Source organism: Bos taurus, chromosome 2 (genome assembly GCF_002263795.3).
Source record: "Bos taurus isolate L1 Dominette 01449 registration number 42190680 breed Hereford chromosome 2, ARS-UCD2.0, whole genome shotgun sequence".
Lineage (NCBI taxonomy): Eukaryota > Metazoa > Chordata > Mammalia > Artiodactyla > Bovidae > Bos > Bos taurus.
The window spans coordinates 41,354,520-41,378,977 of NC_037329.1; the positions used below are offsets into that span (position 1 = coordinate 41,354,520).

The 24,458-nt window shown below is 36.6% G+C and overlaps 1 protein-coding gene across 2 annotated transcripts in view; it reads right to left on the minus strand.

The window, feature by feature from the left end:
* Positions 1–24,389, minus strand: part of KCNJ3 (potassium inwardly rectifying channel subfamily J member 3) — a 198,140-nt gene extending 173,751 nt beyond the window's left edge. Inside the window, exons 1-2 of one of the 2 annotated variants that reach the window (NM_001192624.1) lie at positions 23,199–23,900; positions 13,131–13,347 (exon numbers count right to left, since the gene is read on the minus strand). In NM_001192624.1, the coding sequence (NP_001179553.1) occupies positions 13,131–13,347; positions 23,199–23,900 (919 nt within the window). Of the gene's footprint in view, positions 1–13,130; positions 13,348–23,198 lie in introns of both variants that reach the window. The other variant, XM_005202435.5, reaches the window with a different exon arrangement.
* Between the last annotated feature and the right edge of the window lie 69 nt (positions 24,390–24,458).

Here is a 24,458-nt window from a genome sequence, read left to right on the forward strand (position 1 = left end):
AAGGGATTATGGTGAGTAACTACCATTCTATAATTTACAGGCTATAAAATGTTAAAAGCTTAACTAAATGAAGAAAATAAGCCAAATAAGCTTAACAAACCTTTGCATTTAATGCATACAAATTAAAATGAAGGTAATGAAGCACATTTGAAAAAAAAAGCCACTGGGAGAAATGTAGAGCAAAGCAAAACTAGAAAGAAACAGATAACACATGTTAAAACATTTTTGGAACCGATAATGCTAATCTGAATAAATACACACATACAAAGAGGCTACATCATTTTCTCTCTACATTCTCTAAGCAGTGCTGCCAAATACGGAAGGATCAGAGCCATTTCTGGGGAACTGCTGAATCAGGAGCATGAGTCAGAAAGTAAACCCTTCGCACTGAAAAAGTAATAAAAACGGTGCTGGAAGCTTATACATATACATTCTGTTCCGAAGGTCCAATCCTTCCCTAATTATCAAAGCTCTTCCCTTCCCAAAGTTACCCCTTCATATTGTACATTTGGAAGAAAGATTTCCTCTCATGGACTCAGATTTTTGTCTGTATCTAAATGTTGAGATATGCTACAGAGTTAATACTACATGTGCCTAAAAAGGGATCTGAAAACTAATGTCATTAAGTTTCCAACTTTTTTAAATGACAAGAAATCTAAAGTAAAAACAAAATCAAACAAAATAAAATAAAAGGTATAAATTATAATAAAAATTATTTAGAGGTGTACAAAAAGGTTGCTTGACAGATATTTGGAAGACAAAGATGCATTTTTTTCAAAAGCCTTTAAGATCAAATCATCCAGACATCACTCTTTGAACTACGCAGCAGGAATGATTGTAACAAGAGCTACTCTCAGGCTCGTGAGTTATTTTTGGCACAAGACATTCAGAAAATACACATCATCCATAATCAACACAATGAAGTTTAGGCTCCAAAGGTAAGTCATCTTCGGACAACAAAGAAGGAACTGTCCTCCTTTTAATCCTGCCCCAGGATGATAGCTTCTCGGTTTTGTAATGGCACTCTGTTACCATCATTTATGACTAATAAAATACAAGCTTATGAAATAACTCCATATATTTTTATCTTATTCAACATTCATTATCAACTGCAACAGTAACAACGGCAGCCATGATTTTTCACTTGAACTGCAGTTCTGAGCTCTCCGCTATGAGCTGAATGGGTTAATGATCTCAGCTCTTCCAAACAGAGCCTAGGACAAAGAAAACTAATCAAAGTGAAGCAACAAAAATTGGGTCTAGAATCCTTATTTGTCAAGATAAACTCACTCCATCTGAATCTCAAATCTTACTCCCTCATTATCCATTTCCTATTTTAACTTTCTCTTTAATCTCTGCAATTTCCACAAAACTTACCCCAGAAAACAAAGCCCTCAAATCTTTAGCTTTAATGATTAACAGCCAGGGTTAGTATTAATGTAAAATTATGAAGGAAAAAAAAAAACAAGTCCTATTGAACTTTGCAGTAAACATAAAGATAATTTCTCTTGAAAGTGAAAGTGAAGTCGTGTCCGACTCTTTACAACCCCATGGACTGTAGCCTACCAGGTTTCTCCATCCATGGGATTTTCCAGGCAAGGGTACTGGAATGGGTTGACATTTCCTTCTCCAGGGGATCTTCCCAACCCAGGGATCGAACCCAGGTCTCCTGCATTGCAGGCAGACACTTTACCCTCTGAGCCACCAGGGAAGTCCAGTATTAGCTTTACACAATTTCCATTGTACCCAATGTTCTATTCCAGATTTTATAGAAATAATACAGTTAAGTAGATGGGGCAGAAACATAGGAGTACTTTCTCCTGTGATATTAAAGGAAAATAATTCTAATTTAAAAAAATGAGTTTTGTTCGCTGGTTCTTTATAGGTTCTTTAACTATATATAACCAACTCTGAAATCCTCTCTCAAGACAATGAGTCTCCGCTCCCGTACATATAGGTGTAAGACCTGTTCCCACAGTATAATTAACACTAACATTTGAAAGTTGTCGGCCCTCTTCTGGTTTTAAAGGAAGGTTGGGTCCAAAGGTCTGAGTAACAAAGAAGAGTCATTTATGAAAACTGGAACAGAAGAATCCTTCCATGTAATCGGGCTTAATAGGGGAGGACTGAGTACATATGCCCAATAAGTATGATTAGCACCTACCGTGGTAGTTATCACAGATAACATAGCCAAGAACAAGGTAGCCAAGGTCAAAGCTGTCCCTGCTCTTTGACCAATTTTTCCCCTTCAATGGTCAATTTCTTCAATTGGCCCCAAGTGGGCCGTTTGGCTTTGTTGGTCCTTGGAGCCTGTTCCAAGTAGTTGCAGATTGTCAGTCTTCTTATCCCCATCACTGGCGGCTCTCCAGGAGGATCGATGTCAAACTATGTCCTCTTCCGTCCTTTCTTTGACATGCCTTCCTGGTATCCAGTGGTGTTGTCCATCATCAAGTACTGTCACTGTCCTCCAGTCTCTCGGCTGGAATTCCCTGAGTCTTTTGGCACCGTCAAGAAAGCCTTGAAAGCTCAGGTCCCTGTTTGGGCACCAAATGTTGGGACCAGCCCAACAACGAACCGACCTGAGGGAGCAGTGCCGCAGAAGAATAAAGAAAAATAAGACTCAGAAATAAGGTGGGGACCGGGGGCTGAAGACATTCACAGGCATAATTCCTCTTATGAAACAGTAAATACTGCATGCATTAAATACTTGCATGCAGTGTTCTGGTCAAGCCCATATGTAGTGATTTCAGTGATCGGAATACTCTCCAGCAGTGAGTGGCACTAACACTGCTGTTTGGCATTTATATTACATCTTCACACAATGTTCTACAATAGCTATCACATCTTGTTCTTCGTTAAGATGATGAATAGCAATGCATTTTAATTCATACTCCTGATTTTCACTGTTTTCCACCCACATTCATTTGCATTTGGCTACATTGATCAGCACAGTCTGAGTCGACACAAAGCTTCATCTCTGAAGACTTCAGAAATTTAAAGAGCTATGTTCTCTTTCATTAGTCCTTCGTATTTCAGTTGAGTAATTAATTCACTAAATATTTGTGGCTTTACTAGTTGCTGGATTGAGGAGTTCTCAAACTTTAATGTTCTTAATAAGAATCACGGGGGAGCCTATTACAAATGCAAATTTCTTGGTTCACAAACACCAGATATTTGAACACTGTAAGACTAAGTGAGGGCCCCAAAGTAGTATTTTAATAAGTATCCCATGGGACTCCAATGCAGTCAGTTCCAGGACTCTACCTTGAAAATCTCTGAAAATTACCTGAAGTGTAAATCTTGATGTTCCTTGTCACTGGACTAAGCCACATCTTCATCAAAACTGTTTTCCCCAATTACAATCCCTCATGCTTACATTTTAACAATTAGCTATGTTATCTATAAGGTTTGCTGACTTCTTTATTGTGCTGGCTTCCCAGGTAGCGCAGTGGTAAAGAATCTGCCTGCCAACGCAGGAGACACAAGAGATGCGGGTTTGATCTCTGGGTCCAGAAGATCCCCTGGAGTAGGAAGTGGCAACCCACTCTGGAATTCTTGCCTGGAAAAGTCTCGTGGATAGAGGAGCCTGATGGGCTACAGTCCATGGGGTCACGAAGAGTCAGACACAACTGAGCGTGCACATATTACTACTACTACTTTACCATATCCCTCATATGCAAATTGTGACAAATATAGTGTCAACCCTTCCCAACTCACCTTAGCCTCAGTAACTTACCCATACCACCCTCCTGCACAACAAATGATAAACTTCATTCTAAAACACTGAGGATTGTATTAATTAAATATTCTATACAAGATAGGAAAATAATAGAGAAAGTAACATATGAAAATATTCTTCTTATGTATTTTTGAGGATTCAGCGTTGATAAAGGCAGAATATGGAAAACAGTGGAGTAACTCCACTAATGAGTTGAGAAGACCTATTCCACCACCAATGAAGCAAACTTCCACATTATATTGAAGCAGGCTTCTAGGAGGGCTTAATTAACATTCCTGACTGTGAATTTGGGTGACTAACCATCCCAGTTTGCTCAGAGCTCCTATAGCACTGAAAGCTACATGCCTCAGAAAACCTTTCAGTTTCAGACTAGTGGGGTTAGTTATCCTACTTCATGCCTCACTGTTTAGGCATTAATTTTTTAAAGTCCCTGGGAAAATGTTTATAATAGCCTATCAAAAGAAAAAAAAAAAACCAAGATTTTATTTAGAAATTATTCATAAAAATTCCCTTATATTTTAAAAAGAATCCATGCCAAATTCTATTTCGACTCAACAAATTATTCAAAAGCTATCTCTAAAAGAGAAAAAAAATCACAATTAAGAAACAATAAATGTCAAACAAATATATAACCATAGAAGTTACTTGGAGGGTACTTTGAGATTTCCAAAATATATACATCCATGGGTCTCATGTGGCAAGATAAGTCTTCTGAAACACCACTTACCTTAAAAGGCAACTGCAACCTGGGAAGGAATAGGGAAACCAGAAAATAAACAAGACATCCCTGATTTAGGTCCTGAATACAAAAGGGACAAGGAGCCCACAGGCTAATGATTCAGTACTTTTAATGAGGAAGGATGAATAAAATTTCCAGTAGTCAAGAGGGAGCTACATCATTTGCAGTAACACTAGGGGTTTGCTGAACACTATCTTTGGAAGGATCATTAAAGTGTAACTATTAATTACCACCAATAAAGCTAAATATTGTAGACTCATTCACAGAGGAAAATTGTAGGCACATCTCAATTATTTACAAGTTGAGCTTCTGCTCTGTGATTTTTTTCATTAGAAAATTTCCAACTGTTTTTCACTAGTAAGGAGAAGTCAGTGGCTTCTTCATGCTGTTTGATTTATTTTTCTCAATTTATCTTATTGTTTCTCTGTCTCAGCTTCTTCTAAATAGCCAGAGGAACTTCAGTGGGAAAGATCCTGGAGCTGATTTTTCCCATTCGTGTTTAATCATAAGTAACAACTTTGGAACCAGAGGCCTTTTTCATTACTTTCAACAGTTATATAGTTGTCTGAGTCAGACAATTTCACGCAGGAACCAATTATCTCTGGTCTGGCCTATTGTAACAGCTAATGACTGGTCTGCCTCCGGTTTCAGCCCCACTCAATCCATCCTCCACCTGCAGCCAGAGGGATCTTTCGATCCCGCAAATGGGATTGTGGCATTCTCCTGCTTCAAATCCCTGGAGGGCTTTACTACTTGTAGAATGAGGTTCAAATCACAGATCAGGGATAGGCTCATCTCCAGGCAATCCCCCTCCACCTGTCCTGTATCCGGACCACATAAAACGATTTGATTCTAACAAAATGAATTCTCATTTGCTGTTCCTTGGGCTGGAATGTCCAGCTGTCCTTACCCTCCTTATGACCTTCTGCTTCACCTTCCTGTCTCAACCCATGCTGTGTCCCGTAGGGGGCTTTCTCAGACTGTTTAAGAACAAATCCATCAGGAACCACTACTCTTGGCCTATACTATAGCATGACATACATCTGTTTGAGCACACATTGCTAATAGTCAATTTCGTTCAACTTCTTTCTCCCTTTGGACTGTGGGCTTCCTCCTTTATCACCTTTGTTATATCTTACACCTACCATAGGGGATCCCCAGGTGGCTCAGTGGTAAAGAATCTGCCTGCCAATGCAGGAGGTACAGGAGACTCAGGTTCGATCTCGGGGTCAGGAAAATCCCCTGGGGGAGGAAATGGCAACTCGCTCCAGTATTCTTGCCTGGAGAACTCCAAGGACAGAGGAGCCTGGTGGACTACAGTCCATGGGGTCACAAAGAGCAGGCATGAACGTACACCTACCATAACATGAATCATCAACAAGGATTTGTTGATTAATTTCCTATAAGAAAATAATGTGTGACTCAGAAAGCAAGCTTATAAATAGAGATTAAAATTAAATTAAAATTAAATTAAATTAAAATTAAAATCTATTAAAATCAGTTAAAAATAACAAAAAACAGATTAGAAGTGTTTATTGGTACCTACTACTTTTTGCAGTCAATGATATACAATTTGTGATATAAAAAATATAGCCTCAAAACAAAGTCCTTAATCAATCTTGGCAGTTTACAGTTTATCTCGAGATATTAATAAAGCACATGGGAGATGAATGTGAAAAATACATACATGTATATATAATAAAGAAATTATTTTGATAATAGTATACAGACTACTAGGGATAGAGTTTTTCAAAATAATGTTCTAATTATATAAGCAATTTATACATACAATAAATTGCAAGCAAAATGAGCAACAGTATCTGAGAATTCCTGGAATAAAATTCATAGTCAATAAATACCATAATTTCAACCTTGCTAGTAATCAATTAGAATAAAATGATGTCAAATTGGCAAAAATAAAACTGATTATAATATCCATTATTGGCAAGGGTATGAAGAAATGGGAACCTTCATATCCAGATGTAAATTGGTGTCAACTTTCCATATAGCAACCCTGAAATAGATGTTAAAAACAAATAAATACATATGTTCCTTTACCCAGGAATTTCATCTCTAAGAATTAATATAAAATAGTAAAGTTGTAATAAATTAAATCTATGGCCTATAAGGGTCTTTATCTCAATAAAAAGGAAATGGCTAAAAATTCCAGAGTAGGAGACAGATAATAAAACTTCAAATACATACAACTGGCATACAATAAAGTCATTAAGATGAAGGGTGTAGAACCCTAATTTGACATGCTGCTGCTGCTGCTGCTGTCCAACTCTGTGCGACCCCATAGACGACAGCCCACTAGGCCCTGCCTTCCCTGGGATTCTCCAAGTAAGAACACTAGAGTGGGTTGCCATTTCCTTCTCCAATGCATGAAAGTGAAAAGTGAAAGTGAAGTCGCTCAGCCGTGTACAACTTTTCACGACCCCATGGACTGCAGCCTACCAGGCTCCTCCGTCCATGAGATGTTCCAGGCAAGAGTACTGGAGTGGGTTGCCATTGCCTTCTCCGTAATTTGACAGGAGAGATGTTAAACACATATTATACAATAAAGAACGTTATAAAACAGCACATGTTTAATAACAATATATCTGAATACGGACACTTGAAAGGTCAATGACCTATACATTAACTGTACAGTAGCTGAAAATAAGACTAAAGTCTTTATTTTGCATATTTGTATTTTTAATTTTTTTCCTATAATAAGAATGCATTTAACAGCCCTTTCATAGTAAAAAATAAAACAGCATTTTAAATGAGTTATTAAAGGAAAGCACATGGACTATAGAGTCCAGGGAAAACTAAACAAATATGGCAGTTCTCATACCATGTAAGAGAAGAGAGAAATGCTGTCCTAGGTAATGAAAATGGTATTATCGCAGACATAGGAGCAAAAGGGAGCATCAGTGTATGGACATTACAGGAAGCAAAGCAGCCTAATTTTCTCAGGAAGGAACACATGCACTTTGGCAGTCATTAGGGCTTTTTGAGGACAGGTTTATTATGATAGTGTTGAAGCAAATTCACCAAGCAACCATTCAATGCACAGTCTCCATGTAAGCAAATACTAAATCCATTCCTGAGACAACTACTGTGATTTAGAAGTGAACTTAAAGAGGAAGAGTTGAATTAAGAAACATCACTAACAGAGAGCAGAAGCCAGTTACCGGCTCTCTCGGAGCACTTACAACTGCTGAAGCTCTATCCAGAATCCCTTTCAAAGAAAAAGGATTTGCTTTACTCAAGGTACTGTGTTTGGGCTTAAAAGTCATCTTCTCATTGCAGCCTACCCTGACTTCCCTACAACTCTAATCCCTCTTGCCTTGTTTTCTTATTTTTTTTTCCATAGCATTTATTTTCTAACATTCTAAATGAGGCACTTCTTCATTTTATTGTCTCATTTCCACATGTGATTATAACAGGAATTGTGTTTTGTTAACTAACATGTCCCCAAAGTCTAGAATACTGTTTAGCCTGTAACAGGTATTCAATAGGTATTTGTGAAATGATTTAATTTGATAATTTTTAAAAAGGAAGAAAGGGGAAGAGATCTTGGATAAAACAGTCATGATTAAAAGGGACAAACTTTCCAGATGAGGATGTAATTTGAGGATAAGATGATTACTTGGTATTTAGACAAGTTGACTCTGAATCAAAAAAGTGACATCTGAGTAGAAGAATGTCCTGGAAATTGATGGCATATATAAGGCCGATGAGAGACTTCATGGGGCTTCCCTGGTGGCTCAGGGGTTAAAGCATCTGCCTGCAATATGGGAGACCTGGGTTTGATCCCTGGGTCGGGAAGATCCCCTGGAGAAGGAAATGGCAACCCACTCCAGTATTCTTGCCTGGAGAATCCCATGGACAGAGGAGCCTGGTGGGCTACAGTCCACAGGGTCACAAAGAGTCGGACACAACTGAATGAGAGACTTCATAGTAGAAGTTTAGTCGCTAAGTCGTGTCCGACTCTTGCGACCCTATGAACTGTAGCTTCCCAGGCTCCTCTGTCCATGGGATTCTCCAGGCAAGAATACTGGAGTGGGTTGCCATTTCCTTCTCATAGCTGGAGATAAGAGAAATAACAGACTTGAAAGTACTTTGTGGATTCATTAAAAAAAAAAAATCAAGTAGTTTGATTCAAAAGGAAAGGAGGGAAGGGCAGCGATCCAGGAAAAAATTATAGGGAGAGGCAGTCATACAGGTTATAAGGAACAACTGGAAAATAAAAATTAGAAGAAACAAAAAAGAAGGAGAGAGAGAATGTGGTGTCTCTGAATTCCAGAAAGAACCTTGAGTATAAAGGAATAAATAATTGGATTATGTTTTTTCATGAAGAACACCCTGGAACACGTTTGAGAGAAATGAGAGTCAGTTATTTTAAGTATTAGGTATGATAAGTATTGGCATTTGAGTCACAGATAATAAACATAATGATAAAGGAGATGGTTTTGAAGAAGAATAAAGATATTTTACTCACAGACACCAGCAAAGAAAAAGAGAAGATAGTTATGAGAAACGGACAAAGAGGGCAAAAAAAAAAGGATCAAAATTGAAGCATCACATTCTTTTTGATAGACTAGGTGGAAAGATGGTACGCTAAGGCATAGGACAGCTGGGGCTAGGGGCATGGAAAGAGAGAAAAGGGCTAAAATAGATCCCATGGGGACAGAGCCTGGGAGTGCAGAAAAGACAATTAAGAAGACTGCCAAATAGCAGCGGAGAGCAGATTGAAGTTTGAAAGCATCGAGTTCTAATGAGCCAAATCTGCAATGCTGTTTGCCGCTAGCAGTGCTCTCCCTCCTGGGAGAAGCAGCAAAGAGAGCAAGAGTTGGAGGTAACCTATGTTTAGAAATTTGCTGTGTGAGCCAAGAAGCAGAGGTTATTCATGAAGAGGTGGATGTTCTGTTCCTTGAAGTGAAAGACCAGCTCATTAGAAACAAGCAAGGCAGCATCCCTGAACCTGATCACTGAGGAGTATTTCCAAGGAGGTGGGGAAAGTAATTATTTGTGAGTCTTGAGCTGGAAGCTGAGACTCAAGGAAATGAGAAAGCTTCTAATTTTCCACCCCCCTCCTCATCACCACCACCACTCCCACTGTGACTACAGGAAGGAAAGAGGCAAAAACCAAATGACATCAGAAGATCCTCATCAGAGGATTGCAGCCAAGTGAGCAATGGTGTGCCTGTGCTGGGGGGTAAAGGCTGTAAGTTTAGTACTATTAATACAAAAACTGTCAAAAGTTTAATACATTCCCTAGGCATTGGGGTCACTTGTTTTTAAGTAAACTGCATGCAATCCAGTTTATATGAAAAAAAGCTTTTTGTCAGTTATATAGAGTTTGAGATTACTAAATTACTACTCTTAGCATTTCAATGCAGGCTTTGCTTTTGAATCAAATCCCAGCACTTGCTGGAGCAATGCAATATAATCCTCTGTCATGTAGAGGTGGCCCCCCACCTCTCTAACTTCTCACCCCACACTCTACATTGCTCACTCTATCCTAACCATCCACCTCCTTCTTTTAGTTCCTGGAATCAGTTAGGTTGGTTCCCAACTCAGGATCCTTGTACCAGTTGCTTCTCAGCTCTGCTGTGCTCTCCTCCAGACAGACCTAGAAGGTCCTTCTTGACAGGCAAGTCTCCACTTTGGTATCTCCTTCTCAGAGAGACCTTTCCTGACTGTCAGCCTAAGCCTGGGAAGCATGCTTTATATTGCCAGAATTTCAAATATTTTCCAAGTACAGAGCATGTATTCATATATTTATCTAGTGAATGAATGAGTGATTTAAAAAAATCTTAGTGGTTTAACGTTAAGTATGATGAAAAGTTACATTGAGTAAACAGTCACAAGCCTGTGAAACAAACAAACAAACAAAAAAAAACACTGGACCTAAAATGGTATTACTGATGTTCAAAACATCCCCAAAGATCATATTTGCCTTATTCTAAGCAAATAACTATTATGAGAAAGTATTATGAATGAAAGGATAAAGGAGGAAACATCCTGAAAAATGAATCTAAATAAGCCTCAGTATAATTTTAAATGATCATATGGACATAAGAATGTTTATGATATTTTTACCAGACTCAGGAAGGTCTGAGAATATAGACAGATTTTACAGAGTTTGAACAGTACATGATTTAATTAGTTAGAGCATATACACAAACAAAATATCAAAGTTTCCATGAAATAACATGTATAAATTATGAGTAATGTTTTGTTGTTTTTCTTGCTATACTGGATCTAGAAAACAGGCTTAGTTAAGAGGTTAAGAGGAGGTAGACTTTATTCTTTTCTCCATGAAAGGCGATCTCTAAATAAGAAATTCAGTTTCCAGTCAAGTTTCTACATTTTCTGTGGAAAGTACTCTCTGCCAGTTCATTATTTTAAAAAAAAAAGGAGAAGAGAGAAATTGTTTAAATGAAATCTACAGTCCTCATGAATAATTTAATGTTACAAAACTCCAAATTACTTTATGTTGAGTATCATTTACTAACCATGATCCTCTGAAATCTGATGGAGACACTTCAGTCAAGAACACATACGAGTATTTTAAAAACAGTCCACTTCAGTATTCCCTTAAGATGCCCATGTAGAAGGCAAAATTTGAAAGAACTAATGAATAAGGAAGGCTCGGACAAATCCAAGTTGAGAGACATTCTATTAAATACCTGGCCTTTACACTTCAAGTACATCAAGGTCAAGAACACAAAGTAAGGTTGAGGAACTATTCCATCTTGAGACTGAGAAGACAAGTAAACAAAGAAGGGCGTAATCCTTAAATTGATGTTGAACCAGGAAAAAATAGCCATGATGGAAATTACGAGAACAACTGAAGGTAGCCTATGAGCTAAGTAATAGTACTGTATCATTGTCTAATATTCTGATTTTTTTCTTAATTATATTGTGATTTTGTAGAAGAATTTTCTCATTCCTAAGAGATACATACTAACTAGAGATAAGTAGGGAAAAATGGATGAATGGATAGATAGGTAGACAGAAATCACTAGTGAAATGTTTCTGAGACCGTCAAGTGAAACAGAAACTTCACTGTGGCAGTGATTAGAATAATAAGCAATTAATAAATAAAAACCAGCTGTGTCAAAAGTAGAACCATATGCTATAAAAACAAATCAATAAAAACCATCTGCTGTTTAAGCGCTAACAATATATTACTTCAATAAATGAGGAGAATAAAACTTAAATTTAAAGATTTCTTGAACTAGAAGCTTTTACAGATTGGTTTCATCATTTATCAATATATTTTTTAAAATATACTATCACATGATTTCAATTGTAAGTTAAAAATCTAGAGAATTTAAACCATAAAATTGTCCACAGAAATCAAATTCCAGATAAAGATTGATGAATTAAGTCTTTACTCATTGTCCTCCAAACCTTAAATTTTAAAGTGAAGCACTAATGTTAACAAAATAATAGTAATACAACAAGTAGCTTCAAGGTGATTATTATATCTTTCTCCTTTCAGAGAGAAAAAAAGAAGTTTATAGAGATTAAGTATCTTGCCGACATTTCAAATATGTATTATCTAGCAGATGTATAATATTACAATGGCTTGCCTCCCCCTACTCCTTAGACAAAGCTTTATGTCAAGGTGGGAGATTCTTTCCTTTTGTAACATCTACCTTGACATAAGGCTTGAATGCATCTATGTTATTGCCAATGTTATTAAAACTTTCAGTGCTATAGTTTATACATAATAACTAGCACTTTAAAATGACTAGAATGATATTGCCAGAAAAAAAGGAAAGTGAAAATATTTCTGCTTTCTCACTATTTGTAGCAAGGATAAAACTCAAGATAGACTGATAGATATAACTATGTAGATATTCCATTGTTAGTCTCAAGCATCCAGCAGATTGCGAACCAACTGGCAATGCTTAGGTCCCAAATAATATACTCTGATTTACTGTTATTTTTCTTTTGCCAACCTTGTTCTCCTCAGAGAGTAGCAAATTGTGAGTATTCGCAGCATTACCAACATTGCATCTTAAAGAATAACATACAGCACACAGCTAGCTATAGCAAAGCAGAAAAGGAAGAAATTTTCTTTTTAAATATTTTTTTGTCAAGGTTCAGCTGGGGAAATCTACTGACCTACTTTGAAATTAAAATGCTGCTTTAGCACACGCGCACACACACATACACATGTACACACAGGGAATTTTCCACTGAGGTTGCACTTAGTAGCATATCAAAGCTCTATCAGTGACACCCAAATCACCATCCCTAAGGCAAGAATATGCCTGCTGAGTTCAGGCTGCTCACTAATTGCCCTGAATTTATTTTAACCTTAAACCTTTTAAAAAATATGATTATAGGAAATCCAACTCCACAATTAAACTAGAACATCATAATCATTTCCAGGAGTCATCTCAGTTCCCTTTTTTGTCTTGCAGTAAGTATTTCTGAGTTAACATTACACATGCAATCATCACAACAATAAATCTTCATTTTCAAAGCAGTATCAACTGAATGTTACAAAGAATAACAGACAAATCATTACTTCCATTATTGCAAGCTGAGACATTTAGCCCAATCTATGAGAGGTATTATGCATGTAATATAAAGTTATTATGGAATAAAGAAATTTGATGGCATAGCTATGTTTTTACTCACCAGTTGTTTCCACAATGCCTTCTAGGATGACGACAATCTCGAACTGTTCACTTTGCATGCTTCGCTGAGATAGGTCATAAAAGGGGCTTTTGGCATCGATCACGTGGCAAATCGTGAGGGGGGAAACAAGAAAAAGTTGATCTGCCCCTGTACTAAAACCTACATCCAGTTCAAGTTGATCAAGGGGAAGGAACTCACCCTCAGGTGTCTGCCGAGACTAGACAAGCACACAGAAAAAGAGAAGAAATCACCACTTGTACTGAAATTTGCAAGGAAGCCCAACAGTAATTTACATTATTGCCAACATTCTGCACTATCAATCATCTGCAACAAAATCCAAACAAATCATTATGCGGCTATGTTCTAGCAAATGGGCCGAAATCCCACATAACTCATGTGGAACATACATGCATTATTTATAATATACGACTTACTATAATTACCAGTCCCTAACTCATGAGCTTTGGAGAAACGCCTGGTCCAACAATGGCTGTTAACACAAACTGTGGAACTAACTGTACATGTGCTATGGCTTGACATAAATCACTAAATGATAACACACTGCTTGCCAGATGTTTCTTCCTCTCAAAGCATATAAGTAGGCAATTCTTATGGAGTTAGTTAAAGATAAAAGGTTGATCATAATTTAAAAACAGATTTACTGCATTATTACAAAACAAGCATAATAATTTATTTTTCCAGGACATTTGAAAAGTAATAAATAGATATAAACTAGAATAGTGAAGATGTTATCATATTAAATAATGTTATGTACACAACAGCTCACATAATAAAAATAAAAGCAGATGCTGTTAACTAGTGGTTTTCGAACTACTACTAAATAACTGCATTAAAGTTGTTCATTTCTCTACCTATTTAACGAATTGTAAAAATAGTGAAAATTTATGCTCAAATGAATCTAAGTCAAAATGTAGTTTAAAATATCTATATTAGACAAACTTGTAGCTTACTAAAATTTTTATAAGACAGTGGCATTCAATAAAAATCACTGAAAAGGTTAATTCAACAAACTTACATGGTGAAAAAAAAGTATACACTTGATTATAAACAATTAGCAAGCCATGAAAATAAACTTAATTCCCTTTTCTATTCATTTTCCATATCTGGTCTTTGCATATTCGTATTCCTTATCTTACTTACAAGGACCACAAAAGCAAATATTTAGGTTTACATGCTGATGCTGGTAAAATAAAAGCTGGGTTAAGCAGTTGCATACAGAAAAATCAGGGTGGAGGGAGGCTTGCTGCTGGTCAAATGGGGTTTGGAAGAATCCAATATATTTTAAGAGACTCTTTGCAAAGCTAATTTAATAAACAAAACAGACTCCATAACACTGATCTGTCCAATGAATCAGTAGATTGAAGACAGAGTTCCAGAAAAGACAGAGGTTTTGTAAATGAGCTTGAAAACACTGAGAACTATGGTATATAGTGAGCTGCCCTCCACAGCAAAATAGAACCAAGACTTTAAAGTTGGTGACAAATTGTTACAGCAGCAATTGCAGATTCTTAAAAACAAAGCTACTCAGTTAATGAAGCTACTTTGTAATTAGTGATACTCAGGAGTTTTGAGTAGGAAAAACATCCAATGAAAAGACAGAGACTATTTTTCTTCTCTGCCCTAGGAGTAGTTGATTAAATTTTTAAAAAGAAGAAGAAAATGATTACTGACAAGGGAAAAAAAAACAAACAAACAGAAAAACCTGATGGTGCAAAAATAAAAACAGCAGCTCTAACAACCAATGTTGGAGAAAACTAATCATTTCTAAGCCAGCAGAACTTTCCAAGTATACAGTTGTATAGTTATATTGATTATGTAGCAAAATAAAAGCTAAATACAAAGCAAAAATAAAAGCAAAAATCCTGGGTCATTGTTCTCCCACCTACTAAGAAACAGGTGCTATATAAACACAAGGTGGTATTCTGACATTTCTAGTTAATATCAGAATTTAGGTCATTTTACCAACTATTCTAAGCTCTGCTTTTCCTGCAGGAAATAAAAATATTCACAAATATAATTTTAAGCTCACTTTCCTATTCATTTTAAAATAATTTCCCCCAAAGAACATATATTTTTCTTACTTTTATATAATACACCAAGACTGAAATTCATCTCCCTCATTCTTATATTTGTTATTTATACATGTGCCTCATTCTCAGAGTAAGCTATTAGCTTCATATTCTCTGCTCATTCTACAACCCATGAAAAGAAGTGGCCTACAAACAGACTGGCTATCAGGAAAATGCCAACCTAGAACAAGAAATAGCTTATTTTTAGCAAGGCAGTTAATTCATATATAGGTAATTTATACTTAAATATGCATGAATCTATTTCATTCAGACTGCACATTATCTTCTGATTTTAAAAATGTGTTCCATATACTCGAAATTATGCCTATACCCTCCTCCAAATGCTTTATATCCTAAGTCTTGGCAGAAACAAAATTAACAACTGCATTTATTTTGTGATACTATAGGGAAAATAATACTTCATTTCACTGAATAAAGTTTTTCACAATTACATCTTTTTTAGATAAGTGAAATTCTCTACACGTTCATTGGAAATTATTTCCCAGTGGGTAAACCTAAACCTTTATTTAAATGACTCTGCAGTACTACATATATCCACAATTTTATCTTTCAAGTCTTCTTCCATTTTGTTTGGTTAAGAGATATTTCAACTATCAATATGCTTACCTCACTAATTTCTGTTTGCTTCTGTGACTCTGTAGTAGACTGGGAAGCCTATTAATCACTGTGAATTAAAAGGAAAGCTTTTCTATTTAAAGATTGGGAAGAGATTGGCAGGTGCTTATAGAACTGGAATTGTTTGAAGTCAGAGCTCCTGGCAAGAGCAAGGTTATCTTATCAACGCTCAGCCAAATACAATATTCCAGAAACTAATATATGCCCACCAAATATATCTTTAGAAGCAGGCACATTCTATTCTAGGCTTACAAGGAATTATAATCCAGGATTTTCTAATTCTGGTGCAATTCTAGAGATTTTCTGGAGCAAGGGGGGAAAAAAGCCTATGATAGTTTTAAGTTTCTCAACTTGTATAACTGGAGTTTGAGAACTTTTCCTCAAGGAATTGTAATACATACATGACAAACACAAAGAAAAAAGAGGATTTATGTATATGCCTTTATAAAATTAAACTGTGATCTGTACCTTGAGTATGTAATAAATCAGTAGCAATAATATTTCATCTATTTCTAATAACCTTATTTATATAACAATTACTGCATTTCACTCAGAAATGTTAATAGGCAGAAAAAATTTAGAGAAAAACCTATTTAACCTTAATTTATTATGTTATCTTAAGAATTTTGATAAAAGAAGAATCTTTCATTAGTAAAGCAGTTTGCACCTAGTCTATGTTGTATCTTTTAGCTCTATAAATTATACCTCCTAATTCCAAAGGGAACACAGAATCATGATCATTTTTACATAAAAATATGTAAAGAGATACAGTCAAAATCAAAAAATTAATTCAAAATACCTGCTAAAGGTTAAGATAATGTGGTAAATTATTAAAATTTCTGAGGTTGACTTTACTTGATGAAATAATCACTTAAGAGTCTTGAAACTATTGGATGAATAAGTGGGGGAAAGGTGGAATGAAAAACAGCTCATGGAAAATTAGTTAATTCTTTAAAATTTAGAACATAATTTGAAAACACTAGGACCTCAGAATGACTTCCATGTAACTTTTATTTTCAGTTGTATAGAATAAATTTTTGAAAGGAAATAAAGATCTCTTTGAAATTTTAAAGCTTTTCTGGCTGGTTGCATATAGAAAATTCTGGGAATTAAGAGAAAAATCAAGGAAATCTAAGGCATAAAGTTTGTTTAAATTTATTGTCCAAATAAATTATAAGTAGAATATCATAGATATTTGAAATTATTTTATACAATTTAGATTTCAGCAATAAAGTTATTATTTGTAATAAAATATTATTATTGAAATATACTATTTCTGTTATATATCCTTCAGTTAGAAGTCACATGGATTTACATCTAGAACTTAGGGTTTGTGACTCATTTTATAGTCACAAGTACTAATTTCAAAGAAGCAGCTAATGTCAAATGACTTTGAACTCCCTTAGAGTCCAAAAAGGCCTGCAAGATAATCAATTACAAATTCTATAGGTGAAAAAAGAATCAAAAGTCATAGATGCTTGGAAGGGATTATCGTGGTCACGTACTTTACAAATATCTTTCTTATTATAGTGAAAGACTGCTGAGTACATATCCAAAGACACACACACACACACACACACACACACACACACACAGTGCTCTGGGATACAGTTACAACTACCCTTGGCATAGCAGATCCACATTTGTTCATTCCCCTTCTGGGAAATTTGTGGTCAGTTGACCACATTCATTCAACATGGACAAACTTCACCAACACAATCAATCTCTTTGCTCTCTTTCTCCCATCTCTCTAACCCATAACTGTGCTATAATTTTAACTGTTGTGACCTTTCCTAGCTCAGAATCAAGCAAGGGGAATCTGGGGAAAAAAGAAAAAAAAACATTTAATCACTAACATCTGACATGTGAAATGCACCTTTATCATATTCTAAGACTTGATCTACGCCTCTACCACCTTTCACATGTCTCCATTGGAAAAGGCAATGAGGGCCAGTGGTTCAGAAAGGAAAAGAAAACAAAGCAGGTGAAGATGGAGAGGGTGGCTCTTCTTGCCTACCATCTCTCCCCTATTCTATCTGAAATTTCACTTCTCTTTAAATGGGCAATGTGTGTGTCTATGTGTATGTTGAATATATGCTGAAGTTAGAAAATTACACGCAATGACATCAGGGTACCATGTGGAATCTAAAATTAGGAAATGAGCCAAAAGCAGGTACAAAGATAAAGAACAACAACGTCTTGTGACTCAAAGCTGTTCTGGCAATAGTTTTGGGATCAGACCAAAATTAGAGTCAGGCAGAGGAAAGTATGGACCTAGAATTTCATCTGGATAAACTACAATTGTACATTTTTTACTCCTTAAGTTTGAAATCCCATCAATACTCAGGTGGAAAAAATATGACCAACATCAAACCTAAAATAAAGATTTTTTAATGCTAAGCCAATTATCCCATAAAAATATGTTCATTTTTGTGAAAAGAAAGTTAACTTAAAGAATGGAATGTAATTTATCTTGTAATAAATTTTTGTGAGTCTTTTATTCCATTCAAATGAAAGAACAGCTTTATAATTCCTTGGGGACTTTTTATGGAATTTATAATAATAACTGTGGATGGGATTTGTAACCCTACTTACACATTGTCCTCCTACTCACCAAACACCCTCAAATCCATCAAGTGTTTTTCCCTGCTTCTCTTCATTTGTTCTTACCTACTGCTGTGTATTTGTGGGTCTTTGTGCCCTTATTTCTGTTCATGCTGTATTCCCCTAAGCACAAGCCACCCTGTACTTTGCAGGAACCATATTAAAAATAAAAAACAAACAAAACAGCATATTACTATTATTTAAAAGAAGAATAATTATAGTCTTTAAAAGGAACCCAAGTTCTATACCTATTACAGAATTATTGTACTTGTGTCAGAGAAAGCAAAGCTAGGCTAAATACGAACTTTACTTTTTTAATAAGACATAATAAACCCACCTAAAAAAACCTCACTGACATTAAGATCTAGCCCAAGAGTTCTGGGGTACTCAGTCCTAGACTCCTTGAATCTTTTTACTAGCCACATGTATAATGTTCAGGATAAGAGTGTTTTTTTTTAATAGATATTCATTTGTGAATTATTTTATTTAAAAGAGATGACTAATAATCTCAAGATTAAAACTTAAGTGCAAACTGGCCAAGATCAACTGGGGAAAAGAGTCAGTCATATAAAATAGGGTCACATAGAGTCAAAAATCATAATGACATTTAAGTGCAAGGTATAGAATGAAGACAAACTAATAAATATATGGAAAAAAATCAGGAATTATATGGTCCAGGAATCACTGTGGCTAAAAGATTAAGACATATGAAGAGAATGAAGAGCTTATTAGTTCTGCAGATTCAATTTTGTTTTTTATAGCATCTTCATTGGATCACAATCATATGAGGAAACCAGATAACATCCAATTTTGAGTATCCATATAAATGGAGAATAGAAAACATGACTATAAAAATAATATAAGTGATATATTAAAAGATAACTGGGAACCATTACTTTTCACTAACTGAGAGTTTAAGGGTTACATAGCTGACATCCTAGGAAAGAAAGATGATGACTATTTTCCATGAATAAAAATATGAAAAAATAAAATTATATTTCCATGAGAAAAAAATATCTTTACCACTTAATTTTAAATTATGTATCTAACAATAGTTGATTTTATGCTTACTTTATGTAAACAAGGTTTGACCGAGTATCTATACATGCACACACATATACAAATGTATACATGTAAGTATAATGGCTTCTTGACAGTAAGTGTGCAAGCTCTTACACGATGCATCAAAAAGTTTAAATCTTTCCCTATTAAGATGGAAGTCTAGGGCAGTCGACCATTAGTATTAGATTTGTGGGAAGGAGTGAGATTTCCAAATCCTTTTAATCCAACACTAAATTACAAGGTCCAAAGTATCAACCATTAGTCTCAACTCCCTAACTCAGGCATTTTTATTAAAATTTTAAACTGGATGTTATGTTAACTTAACACAACTGTGCCATTCATTAGTTCCTATATTTTAGATTTCTTAAAAAAGACAGCTAAAATAAACTGAAAATTCAAATAAAACATCAATATGGGGATGAAAAGAGAAAGACCACTCATCTTAAAAGAGCTTCCTATAGCTGTATTTATAATAATATTATAAATTTTAAAGAATAATTTCCAATTATATTCTAAAATTTTTATTTAATCTACTTTCATTTTTTCCTAAGTAGAAAAGGACTGATCACTCCAAGCATACAGTTGGAAGATCTATATTTAAATATAAAAATAAATTTCAGTATTTGCAAGCTCAGAAGATAGGAATAGAGTTGAAATAAAATTTGCTTTCATGTAAGTTAACAACAGTTAATAATTAAGCAGAAAAACTATAAAAAAAACTTCCATCAAGAAAAGAGAACCCCCAAAAATGCATGAAAAACCTCACAGTGGTGAGGATTAGAAAGCCACATGAATTTTCTTACTGTCTTTGCAAGAATAGAAAGCGCTTTACAATCATCAAATAGAATTCTTACATTAATGTTTACAATAGGCTTTATTCAGCAAATAAGAAAACAGCAATAGAAAAAAATACAAATGAAATTAAATTAGGTAATAGGAAGAACTCATACAGACTATAATAACTATTGTTAAATATTAAGCTTTTGTTGCCTTAAAAATCTATGTATTTCTTTGTATTAAAGATACATAAATTTTACATTTAAAATCTCAAACATGGGTTAAGAAAAGAAACTGAAATGTGTAATAATATTTAATAAGATGTATAAGACTAACATCAAAATATTATTGCTTTAAGCTTTTGGTATAGCTTCACTTTAAAAGTAGAGTTGGCTGCTTTGGGTCACTTCATCTCAGTCCCTAAGAGAAAATAAGAGTCATTTACTAAAGGCAAATCTTCCCTCTAATTTTGCTGAATGTTATCATTTTCCCAATAAAACATGGCTCCTTTTAATGAAGTCTAAGGAAATGACAAGAACTCTGAGAATTCATTTTAGTCACCATGGCTACTGGACAAATCAACTTCAAGCAAACTACAGTAAGCGACTGGATGAAGAGTTGCCACTCATCAACCCTCTCCCTTCACAAAAAAATCAGGACAGAATTTCATCATAATTTTGTTTAGATATAAACTGATGCCACATGCCAATCAATTTTACTTTTAACCCTGACATCTTCCCAACATATCAAAAGTAAAGAATTTTAATAGTATACATATTGTTTTAATTAGATGTTTTTAATCACCTTGTGTTAATATAGCACCTTGCTCCAAATTTTCCAACACTAGAAAACTATTTTTTTAATAAAGACACTTCTTACAGTACATGCGCTACATGGTCTCATGCAGAAAAATCACTATCAGCGTCCTGAATCACTAGAGACCCAGGGCTTTAGATTCACTATAACTTTGTAAAAAGCAAAAACAATAACCAAAACATGCTATGTATATTAATTCTATTTATTTCTGACTTCTGATCAATCTAAAAACATCTAAATATGTTTCCTTAAAAAGATATGATTTAATAAATTATTTATATGTTTGAAACACTAGAGAATAGCAATGACTGACCTTTAAGGTCTAATTTTTAATTTCTAGTAGATCAATCAATATGGTAAACTATTCTTCAGTAAGAATCTCAAAGTGACACACAAACATGGCTTCCACGAGAGACTTTTGCAATATATTTACAAAATGTGCCCAGTACACCTAACCTAAAAAAGAGGCTATGTATCTTGTTCTATACATAGAAACAGGCACATACAACAAACATGTCTACAGCATGTTTAGCCTGATCCAAACATCTCAGTTCAAACAGTGGTCCATAGCAGGATACACTAAGTTAAAATGTTTTAAAAATTACATGCAGCTCGTTGGAGTTTTATAAAGAATATGATCCACTCAAATTACACAATTATCTTAATTAACATATACATTGGAACTAGATTAAAAATTTTCCAGAAAGCTACACACAATTTGTTTATTTACTGTCTATAGCATAGGAAATATATGCATATGATGTGAAGTGACAGGACAACTGAGCTACTTTAATTTAACACAATCCTGAGCAAGATAGTCAAAATTGATTAGGGCAAGACCTTATAAATGAATGATAAAAATAACACAAGAGCCAAACTTTTTAAAAGCACGCAGTTCTACTTTAACTGCCATGTAAACTGAAGCTGTATAAAACCATATAGACCTGGGACATAGAATTGAAATTTCAAAGGTAAAATGTCAACCTAAAATTTTTATTAGTGCTAAAATTGTGAATGTGGCTATGGCTTTCTATGCAATGTCAGATAAATTGTTGAGATTGTATTGCAGTCATCTTTCTCAGTTTATGAACATCTGAAAACTAAGGAGAATCCTTCAAAAAGATGAACTATAAATAACACACAGAGAACTGGGCTTGTATCCCTCACTCTAATTGGGTTAGTGTGCAGAGTGGGCTTCTCTCCTTGTTTGTAGTGGTGCCCTCTAACGACTAGATGGACCTTGCTTTAAAAATCACTCCAGAAGCGATTTCTTTTTGCATTTACACGGCTGTTGGTAGGAAGTAATCTTCTTTAATAGGTACTAGGAAGTTTCAGGTGAAATCTGTAATCGACAAAGGCTTCATAGAAACAAGCAATTAAGAATAAAATTAAAGAGACTGCAGGAAAAGCACTCAGCTTGCACAGAGTACTTCTCTAGGATAATACTTAGTAAAAATAAAAATTGATAACAACCAGGTGTTACTTTTTTCACTTTATAAACTGCTTCTCCCATCTGTGTACTTGTTAAAAAGATAACCACAGAGTTATTGGGCCTGAAGCAATAATCCACTTGCTGGTACTACTAGGGAGGGGGAGGAGGAGGAAGAGAGAGAACTACAAATAAATAAATAAAGCCTTAGGTGAAAATTGAGGTAAGTTCAGCACCTTTTGTCTTCAGACTAAAAGCCTGTTCAGTTTTACTACTTCAAGTTTACTGGAATGGTGTACTGACAACAAATTCAAAGCTCTCTAAATAGGAAAAGAGCCAGGCTAGGAAGAACAGGGCATTCCTGTACCTCAGAAGTCCAGGAGCCAACACCACTCGGTAAGTGTTATTAGTCCAGAAAGCGATACAAGTACGTCCGATGAATATAAATAAGAATAAAACAAACAACTGCAAGAGAATGGGTGGGAAAAGAACAGAACTGTCGATTGTACTCTGCCCCATCCTCCACCCCGAAAAAACAAGTTTGCCTGTAGCGTAAGACAGACTAGGAGCCTGAAGGTAGCTCTCTAGTGGGTTAATTCCCCCGAGCGTGGGGAATGGCGGCCGCCAGGTGGGGAGGGGGCGGACAGCACTTACTTTGAGCAGCTTACAGCGGATCTGCGCGGAGACCATGTGGCTGTTGCGCAGGTTGCCCACTCGGAACATGAGCGTGAGTTTCCCGTCCCTCATAGAGATCACCGCGTGCTCGCTAAACATCAGGGTCTCCGCGCGCTTCTTGGGCTGGGACATCTTGATGAACATACAGCCGATGAGGAAGGCGTCCACGATGGAGCCGAGAATGGACTGGAAGAGGAAGAGGATGATGCCCTCGGGGCACTTGTCGGTGATGTAGCGGTAGCCATAGCCGATGGTGGCCTCGGTCTCGATGAAGAAGAGGAAGGCCGAAGGGAAGTTATAGACATTGGCCACGCAGGGCGTGTAGTTGCCGACGTGGGCTTTGTTCAGGTCGCCCCGAGTGTAGGCGATCACCCACCACATGGACGCCATGAAGAGCCAGGCCACTGTATAGGTGAGGATGAAGATGAAGAGGTTCCAGCGCCACTTGAGGTCCACCAGGGTGGTAAAAAGGTCCGAGAGGTAGCGGCTCGTCTCACTGCCCAGGTTGCCGTGTTGGACATTGCACCGGCCGTTCTTGTCCACGAACCGCTGTCGCTTCTTCTTGGGCACAAGCTGCTGCTGCGGGCCCTGGCCCGGCCCCTGAGGCTGCAAGCCCGAGCCGCTGGACGAGGTGGTCACTACCTGGTAATCGTCCCCAAATTTCCTTCGGAGTGCAGACATAATACGGAGGGGCGAGCCAGATTCAAACGCGAAGCGAAGGCGCAGGAGCCGAGCGCTGCAAACCAGCACCAATAAGGAGGTGGGGGCGGGAGAGAAAGGGGGGACGAAAACCGGCGCGCCTGGGGTGGGGGGCGCACCCGGCGGTAGCTGCGGTCTCTGCCCCCCGCAGACGTCTCTCCTCCCCTGGGACGGAGGCTTTCTCTCCACGCTGAGTCTTAAAACCGAAAAAAGTGTTCTCCCACACTCAAGGCAGGAGGGCTGCGAGGACCACGAACCCAAGCGCGAATTCGCCTCCAAGCTTTTCCAGGCTTCTCCTCTCTGCCCCCACCACCGGCATCCCGGGGGCCACCTCTCGCCTTCTCACAGCCCCCCTGACTATCCTGCCGCACTCCCAAACTGACTGCTTTAAAATTAACGAGTTGACCAGCGAGTTCCTCCCCACCGGCCAACTCACCGGGTTGCCCAAGCAGCACTACCTGCTCCGACCAGACCCTCCCCCCCCACCCCGCCGCTCCCAGCTCGCCCGTCCCCCCCACTCCCCGGGACGGCTGCCGGCTC